The 9558-nt window shown below is 49.2% G+C and overlaps 1 protein-coding gene and 1 pseudogene across 1 annotated transcript; one reads left to right on the forward strand and one right to left on the reverse strand.

The window, feature by feature from the left end:
• Positions 1 to 246: 246 nt before the first annotated feature.
• LOC102991913 (actin-like protein 7B) lies at positions 247 to 1499 on the reverse strand. Its single transcript, XM_024117676.1, is given in 2 exon segments — positions 247 to 968; positions 971 to 1499. Coding segments are annotated over 2 exon segments (1251 nt in total).
• A 5767-nt stretch (positions 1500 to 7266) lies between these two features.
• On the forward strand, positions 7267 to 8589 carry LOC102991652 (actin-like protein 7A; annotated as a pseudogene).
• Positions 8590 to 9558: the final 969 nt, after the last annotated feature.

Consider the following 9558-nt stretch of genomic DNA (forward strand, 5'->3'; position numbering starts at 1 on the left):
GGGAGGGCAGAGGGGAAGGGCCCAGTGAGCCTCCCCCACCCCACTGCTGCTCCCCACCCAGCAGAGCAGAAGGTGCTGATATGCCTAAACCCAACTCCCCACCGCCTTCTGCTATCACACTAGAGCAAGAAATCCAGACCAGACAAGAGCCATTGCATCTTAAAATTTTATGTGAAATTCTGTAAATGTGTATAGAGTGGCCTGTGGCTGCCTGCACACAGGCCTGGACTGTAGGGACACCACTGCTCAGCCCTTGCTGTAGATAGCTGCCCTGCCCCGCTCCTCAAACTCTTCCTTGCCGACCCAAAGCTGCTGGATGGCCTACAGGGAGGCCAGGATGGAGCCGCCGGTCCACACGGAGGTCTTCCTCTCGGGAGCAGCAGCCACTGTGGGGCTGTCCCCGGGGCAGTGGAGACTCAGCTCCCTCTGGAAGCGCTCTGGGAAACCATCCAGCATGGTGCAGCTGCCACACAGCAGCAGGTTGGCTGCCATCTCCTCCTTGAAGCCCGCCTCCTGGCAGCTGTTCAGGCAAGGGGCCGTGAGCTTGGGGAGACCAGGCTGGTTGCTGCCCACCAAGGTGGGCTTGAAGAGCATCTCGGGGCACGGAAAGCGCTCCTGGCCGATGGTGATGAGCTTGCCGTCGTCGGGGATCTCATAGTCCACATGCAGATCCTCCAGGCACAGGCCAAGCTCCTCCGCTGGCTTGAGTGCTGAGTAGCAGCACTTCTTGATGTGCTCGATGATGTGCAGGTGGTCGTCCGTGAACTTGTGGCCGGCCTCTTTGAGCAGCTGCAGCAGGTAGTTGGTGAGGTCGCTGCTGGCATAGTCGGCACGACTTGCCAGGCCCGGCAGCACGTCGCCCTCGGAGATGGGCACCACATGTGAGACACCGTGCCCACTCTCCACCACCAGCCCAGAGGTCTTGCCATAGGAGTAGATGGACAGCAATGACTGGGAGGTCACGTGAATGCAGGGATGCCAAAGGTCTCGAACATGAGCTCTGCGTACTTCTCACGGTTGCTAGTGGGGCTGAGCAGGGGGTCGGAGACCAGCACGGCATGCTCCTCGGGGAGGATCTTCATGGCCGTGTGGAAGATGTACTCCCAGATGTTCTGGACGCAGTCCCAGTCCACCACGATGCCGTATTTTAGCACATAAATCAGCTTCAGAGATGCCTGCATGTTGAGTAACTCGTGGCCCATGTAGGTCTCCTTGTGGGTGTCACAGGCGTCAGCCGCCTCAGAGCAGAACTTGCCCACAGTGGAGGAGATGAAGTAGGTCGGGCTCGGCTCGTCCACATAGCCACACTTACAGTACTGGGAGCCCAGGTCAATGATGAGTGCCTTGATCTTACGCACCTTCTTGGGCTTCATCTTCAGCTGAGTGGATGAACTTGTGTCCCGGATGCCAGCCTCAGGACCTGGCAGCATGCCTGCCTCTCCAGGGTCTCCCTGAGCCGTGCCCATGGTCTTGGGGCTAGGGCTGTGCCTTGTTGCCATTTGCCTTCCTTGCTCACTTTTCTCACATCCACATCCTAGAGCTCCGTGGGGAGATATAAGAGGGTCCACCTCCAGCAGTGCCTTGGCAACCCCTCAGGATTGTGATGTCACCACAGGCTTGTCCATTCTGACAGCCCAGGGAGGACTTGGCCTTGGCAGGCCCTTGATCTATCACCCGCACCTCCATCGGCCTAACTTGACTTTGCTCCCAGACAGAGCAGGTGGCCAGCACAGTTTTAGAAATCCAACCACACTTGGGTCTCAGAGGTTTCTGCTCCCTCTCCTTATATCCTCACTCCTAATCCCCCGTTCACTAGCTGAACACCTCTTCCTCCTCAGCTTCTTGGCCAAGAGGGTGATAAATATTTGAGCCCCTACAGTAAGCCAAACACTGTAGCAGGCACCTCACATGACACTTCACAGAATCTTGGGAGGTAGGCAGAGCTAAGGAAATCAAGGCTCAGAATGCAAATGACTTGCCCAAGAGCAAACAGCTCTTGGAGTGTTTGTTTGTACTTTAACCCAAGTTCCTCCAAATCAATGTACCAGGTCACCTTAAAGAGTGTGTAGGCCCTGATGATAGAAACCTGGCCACAAGCACTTCCCAGTCTACTTGGGAAGAAGATGAATGGATGCAGAGGAGTTTGCAGGTGGATGTCTATTGGGAGAACAGAGGTGCACAAAGGAAGGAGGGAGCCAGAAGGTTCTCCAGAGAGGTGCTGCCTACATAGAGTACTGCAAGATAGGTGGATATTTGTCAGGTAGCTAAGAGGAGGGAAAGTCATCCGGAGCAGAGAGCACAGCCTGAGCAAACACTCAGAGGGAGGCATGGTGGAGAGCTTCCAGTAGTTAAGGTGTTTGGAAAAATAGATCAGGATAAGGCAGTCATGGGAGCAACTAGGGAGGACCTCAAATGCTAGAGGTAAGGCCTTGGATTAAACTGACGACAGCTGGGGAGCCAATGAAGCCTTTAAGCAGGGGAGTGGTCAGATTTGGTTTCCAGGACAAAATCTTAGAAAGATTCATGTTTAGCTGTAATATGGAGGGACAAGACTGTGAGATCTAAAAGGAGGATGTTGAAGAAATTCTTGTAAGGCTTGAAGGTGGCCTAAGCTAGGTCTGTGATAGTGTGGAGAAAAAGGAAGGGACAGGTTCTAAAGAAATTCAGAAGGTAGAATCTAATCTAATTTGTTGGTTCTCAACTGTCCTCAATTCAATCCAAGCTTTTAGTCTAGCATTTGAGACCCTTTCACATAGGCTCCTGTGACATCTCTAGCCTCTAGCATTGCGTTTACATTAGGTGATTAGATGTGGGGAGTGAGGAAGAGGGAAGGATGAATCCCTTTCCTCTGCCCAAGCAAAGATGGTCTGTCATCCAGAACAAACAAATCCATTAGGTTCCCATAGGGTCCTCTGTGCCAAACTGTCACCGCTCTAAAAGAAAGACAGATTAGGGCTTTGGTAAAGAAACAGGAGGAAGAGGGGAAGAGAAACAACTGGGGCTAAGGAAGTTTTCTGGGAAAATTAATAGGGGCAGAAGTAGTTGAAGGATTAGGTGACATGGATAGGAAAGAAAAGAGGGATTTTTAAGACATAAGAAATACTGCTGTGGAACATATAAGAACATTAATAAAGAACTCGTGGGAATTTCTGTTTGCTGAATTGTTTCTTGGAACATGGCACTAGGGAACTGGATTATGTGGGCAACAACTTTATAAGGATTACAGTTATGAGCACCACCAAGTTCCATTGGTGGTGTCTCAAAATCACAGAACCTGAGGATGAAACACTTGATCTGGCACGGACAGCTGTGAGGGACAAACTTTTTCTCACATTGGATTGACATCTGTACCTCTCTGAAGAAGCCATTAATTGGTCTTGGGTCTACTTTTGAGGTTGTGCAAGGCAAGCTAATTCTTCCATGTGACAACACTTAGGCTATTTAAAGGCAATGCTCATGGACCCCATAAGCCTCCTCTTCTTCCACTCCTTATGGAAAGACAGTACAGAATAGAAAGATGAGTAAGGAACTGGACTCAGAAGACCCGAGTTCAAATCTAGCTTCATTATTATAATCTGTATGAGCTTGGGCAAACTACTCAAAATGTTAGTCGAATCTGATTTTGATAGTGCTATATCCCCTCATCAGCTTGATCCCTATCCACTGCCTCCAGGTTTCAGGCTTGAGCATCTAGGTGGATGGTAGGGCTCCTCGTATATAGACAGAGGATACAGGGGCAAGAGCGGTTATACAAGGGAAGGCAACGAGTTCCATTTGGGGCATGCTGACTTAGAGATGTCCGGAGGCCACTAGGCTGTGGATTATGGAGCTCAGGAAAGAGAAATGATCTAGATTTAGTCCTCAACAGAGTATCTCCACCTTCTGAAGAGAGCTCCTTTCCCTTCCACCTCAAGGGAATTGGTTAGTCTTAGTATTGGGGTTATCACACTGAGGGCTGAGTTTGGGGAATGAGGCTCACTGTCTGTCTGACAAGGAATTATTTTCTTTGCTGGGAGCTTGACTCAGAGATTCCCAAAGGTCAACATATTGAAGAGTTGGATTTCTAGGTCTCAACAGTCCTAGGCTTGAAATATTCAGATTCAGTAAGGTGGGGGTGGGATCTAGGAATCTGCATTCATGAAAAGAAACATTGTACTTTGGCCTTTTCCTTACTAGATTCTCTTTCTTCCCTCCATAGCTGCTAAAACTCCAGGGCCTGGTTCACCTTTCCTCCAAAGGTCAAGGGTGGGTGGTGTCCCAAAAAACAAAGCTAGGAGCAAGGATACACCTCAGGGAGAACTGTGTTTCTTGGTCTAATTTTTTCATGTTTTCTTTCTCCACGATAGGGGAGAGCCTCAGCGTTGCTTTCTAGAAGGATCATCTCATGGTTCTTTTGATCTTGGGCCAGAGGAGCAAAAGTAGGTGTTATCCCATGAGAAAATACGGCCCAAGAAAGTATGAGCAACATAGAGTGTCTCTACCTAGAGGGACCTCACCAGAGACCCCAGGAGCCCACATATGCCTTAGATGGCTGGTGACAAGTGTGCAGGGTTGCGTGTGCCAGGCAGTGGAGGTTTTGGGTGCAGTGTGCCAACAGTCTCTATATCTTTCCGTCATTGATACCACTGTGTGCTGACCCAGAGAGAAGGGTCACAAAGGGTGACATGAAAGCTAAGGGGAAAAGGGTTTCCATCAGGAGACAGCATCCAAGTATGCATAATCCTGAGAGGTGAAGTAAAGGGAGTGAAATGTGACCATTGGCTTTAGCCTGAAGGATGTGGGGATGGACACTGAGAGTCCCTGTGCCCATGGACCTTACAGACTTACAGATGGAGCAATTGGTCTTAAGCTAGCACAGCACCTCTCCCACCTATGATGACAGAAAGCACTAAGGACAGCAAGCATGGGCAGTGGGGGAGGAGCCTGTGAAACAGAGCATGTCAGGCTCTGAGTGTCTTAGTGAAGTGGGATGCACAGGTCGAGTGACAGAGGGTGAATAATGGTCCCCCAAAGATGTCCACATCTGAATCCCTGGAACCTGTGAATATGTTACATTTCATGGTAAAAGGGACTTTGCAGATGTGAGCTAAGAAGTTTGCAATAGGGAGATTAACAACCCTCGATTATCCAGGTGGGCCCAAAGTAATCAAAAGTATCTTAAGAAGAAGGAGACAGGAGGGTCAAGTTCAGATAAGGAGATATGACAAGGGAAGCAGAAGTCTGAGAGGTCTTTGAAGATGAAGGAAGGGGCCACAAGCCAAAGAAGGTAGGCAGCATCTAGGAGCTGGAAAAGGATTATCGCTTAGAGCCTCCAGAAGGAATGAGGGCCTGCTGAGACCTTGATTTTAGCCCACTAAGACTGACTGTGGGCTTCTAACCTCCAGAATTGCAGGATAATAAATTTGTGTTTTAAGCCATTAAATTTGTGGTAATTTGTCACAGCCTCAAAAGGAAACTAATAGAGGCTCTTACAGGACTCCAGGGCAGTAAAAATGTACTAAGCAGCTGCTTATTTCTCAGAAATCAAGAGGTGGGTTGAGGAGAAGGAAAATGGATGATTCTAAACTAAATACACCTTTGGTTGTCATACAAGTTCTCTTGAAATAAAGCCAGACAATCCAAGTTGGCCATGCAAACCCCTGAAAAGCAGAGGTAAGTAAGCTATTTCTCAGGCAGCCAGGCATAGAGAAAAGTACTTTCCTATTCTTCTTTCAAAGTTCAATACCATCTCCTCCTCTACCCATTGAACCAAGAAGCTGCCCCTATCACATAGTCAAAAGGCTCATGAAACTGGACTTGGTCCTTTTCTTCTTTCATACCCCAAAAGGAGTAAAGAGCATCCCCAGTAACTTCCTTAAAGGAGAAAGCCCACCATTGTAGTGACTGCCTCCTTATTAAGAGCACGGTGCTGGATCCTGGGCGCCTTGAGAGCAGCAGGTGTCAGCACCAACAGGCCCAACTTCAGAGACGGCATGTGATACAGTGGCCAAGCAGCCTCAGAGGCACATGTTGGGTCCCATCAAGGGACACCCCTGGGAAAAAGTTACAGTCAGCAGAACTTGGCACTGCTGGCTGGATATCCTTGGGTGAGCTATGTACCCAAGAGCCTCAGTGTTCTCATCAGTGGGACTGTAGGGTCTAATTTCATTGTCAACCCAATGACCTGGATGAAGGAGGAGTATGTGTGCAAATATGTGTCCAAAAATAATTCTTCTGCAGGTTGCCCTAAACAGGTGGGACAGAAGTGCTTGGCACGGTCACCATAGCAGCCATTGGTCCTGCTAAAATCTAAATCAGATGGTGTCAACTCTCTGCTCAAAATTCTCTAGTGCTTTCTGACTTCACACAGAGTTAGAGCCAAAGTCCTAGCAATGGCCTATGAGGCCTAACGTGAGCTGCTCTCCCTCCCCCACCCCTTCTTCCATCTCTACTTTTCCTTGCTCTCTCCACTGCAGCCACACTGGTCTTCTTGGAATCCTCTAACTTGGGAATCGGCAAACTTTTTCTGCAAAGGGTCAGATAGTCGATACTCATTTTCAGCTTTGTAGCCCATACAGTACTTATTGCAATGACTCAACTCTGAGGTTGTAGCACAAAAGCAGACATAGACAACATGTAGACGAATGAACGTGGCTGTCATCCAATAAAACGTTATTAAAAAAAAACAGGCTGCAGGCCTGAGTTTGTAGACCCTGCTCTAACCCACAGTCGTCTGCACCTGCTGCCCCCCGATATACACGTGGCACTCTCCCTCACTTCCTTCAGGTCCTCACTCAAGTGTCAGTGTCTCAGGGAGAAAAATACATGGCACATTAACACAGCCACCCTCTCCCCAGCCTTCCCTGCTTTGCTTTTCTCTTTTGCCATTAACATATTCTAACATATATTTATTTTGGTTATTGTCTGCCTCTCTCCAACCCCCACTTACTAGAATGTAAACTCTACAAGGGCAGAGATTTTTGTCTTTTTTTTTTCACTGCTTCCTGCCTTGCACATAGCAAGCACTCAATAAATATTAATTGATTGGATAAACCAGGTTTATTACAAAATTTAGTAAAAAATTTAGTAAAAAGTAAGTCACTTCAAAAACACTATTTCAAATCTACCCTAACACAGGACAAAGGTTCCCAGTATCTAGAAAGCCCTGGGACACTGGATTATGTCATAATCAGTGGTGTCATCACTGGGGAAATTCTCAAGTTGCCCTCTGATTTAAGCCTTTCAGACCTTGAGGCCAGTGGGATTGAGGAACTTTCTGAGAGCAAAATGGCTCTTGAGAGCGTGTGGGATCCACAGGCGGCAATCATAGGGGATGGGCCTTCTCAGGCAATGGGTGAACAGGCCTCCCTGCAGACACAGGTCCTCCAGACTGCCTCATTAAAGGACGGCCCAGCGAAGCGGGCAGTGTGGGTTCACCGTAACCTTTCAGAGCCAGAAGAATCTACGAAATCACCTGTGGTCAATAAGAAGCCCAAGCTAGAGCTGACCAAAGCAATGGTCGTGGACCTTAGCATGGGCTACTGTAAATGTGGCTTTGCCGGGCTGCCAAAGCCCACCCACACGATCTCATCCACAGTGGGCAAATCCTACATGGAGACGGCCAAAACCGGGGACAATCACAAGGAGACATTCGTGTGGCACGAGCTTATTAACCCAGAGGTTTGTCTCAAGCTAATTAATCCTCTGCGACATGGCATCATCATGGACTAGGATACAGTGCAGCATATCTGGGAATATCTTTTCCATCAAGAGATGAAGATTGCCCCGGAGGAGCACGCCACCTTGGTTTCAGACCCACCCCTGAGCCCACACACAAATAGAGAGAAGTATGCTGAAATGTTGTTTGAGACCTTCAAAAGTCCCGCAATTCATATCGCCTACCAGTCCCGCCTGTCCATGTACTCCTACGGAAGGACCTCCGGCCTGGTTGTGGAGGTCGGCCACGGTGTGTCCTATGTAGTTCCCATCTATGAGGGCTATCCTTTGCCCAGCATCACCTGACGGCTGGACTATGCGGGTTCTGACCTGACAACCTACCTGATGGGCCTGATGAACAATTCGTGGAAACACTTCACTGAGGACCAGCTGGGCATTGTAGAGGACATCAAGAAGAAATTCTGCTTTGTGGCCCTGGACCCCACTGAAGAGAAGAAAGTCCCAGCTACTGAGCATGCAATCCAGTACACCCTGCTGGATGGGCAGGAGATATACCTGTGCCAGGAAAGGTTCCCCTGCTCAGAGATGTTCTTCAAGCCTTCTCTGATCAAGTCCATGCGGCTGGGCCTCCACACCCAGACAGTGTCCTGACTTAACAAGTGTGACATCGCCCTCAAATGAGACCTCATGGGGTATATCCTACTCTGTGGGGGGAGCACTATGCTCAGCGGTTTCTCTAACCATCTGTAGAAGGAGCTGAGAAGCATGTGTCGTAATGACACCCCCCAGGTAAACGTGTTGCCCGAAAGAGACACTGCAGTGTGGACGGGTGGCTGCCTCCTAGCATCGCTTCAGGGCTTCCAACCACTGTGGGTCCACCGCTTTGAGTACAAGGAACATGGGCCTTTCTTCCTCTACAGAAGGTGCTTCTAAACTCCCATGAAGCATGGTCGCTGTGCTGGCCATGCGTCAGCTTTGCTGGGTGAGCACCCATCCCATACATAAGGAGCTGAGCCAGCCAGTTCACTCCTGCAGTATTAAACAATCCTTGCGTTTCCCTCCACAGTGTATTTCTCTATTTCCTCATGCAGTGAGAACTTCATACATGCAGCACCTGCCTTAAAATGTCCATTTGCCAAAACAACAGCGGGGACTGGGTGAAGGAGAGGGGCAGTGAGGGGGGGGTGGGGGGGAGAAGAGGGGAATGCTATGGACCAAAAAGACGTGGCTTATAGTTTGATTGCTTAAGTATTTGAGGGAGAAACTACCTCTAAAATTATTCTGTCCCTTATTTTGTATATTCCCCACTTTAGGTACTACAGTATTGTTAAACTCGGCTTGGAAGGAGAAGTGTGATAAGATAGATTAGATAGATAGAGCAAAAGCTACTGTGGCCTATAAGAAGATCCCTTTCAATAAACACCAACAGGAAGTATGCTGTAATGGTTCAGTCTCCCACAAAGCGGCAGAGTGCATTTCACACTTGATCAGCAACTCTGAAGGCTTGGAAAGAGCTGACAAAGATGTCTGACGCCTGCTTTAACTGTACTTTCTTTTAGTTCCAGTAGTCATTTATGTCTCGATACCATTTCTTACCAAGCCATCATGGTGACTGGTTGCTGAAGCCTGGCGTATTATGAGCAAGATATGTGTATCTTAAGGGAAAAACTCTTCAGGGAATAGGTGTTATATAGATTTCCCCCTTTAAAAAATTGGGGGGGGCTTCCCTGGTGGCGCCGTGGTTGCGCGTCCGCCTGCCAATGCAGGGGAACCGGGTTCGCGCCCCGGTCCGGGAGCATCCCACATGCCTCGGAGCGGCTGGGCCCGTGAGCCATGGCCGCTGAGCCTGCGCGTCCGGAGCCTGTGCTCCGCAACGGGAGAGGCCACAACAGTGAGAGGCCC

The sequence above is a fragment of the Physeter macrocephalus genome, chromosome 21 (genome assembly GCF_002837175.3).
Source record: "Physeter macrocephalus isolate SW-GA chromosome 21, ASM283717v5, whole genome shotgun sequence".
Lineage (NCBI taxonomy): Eukaryota > Metazoa > Chordata > Mammalia > Artiodactyla > Physeteridae > Physeter > Physeter macrocephalus.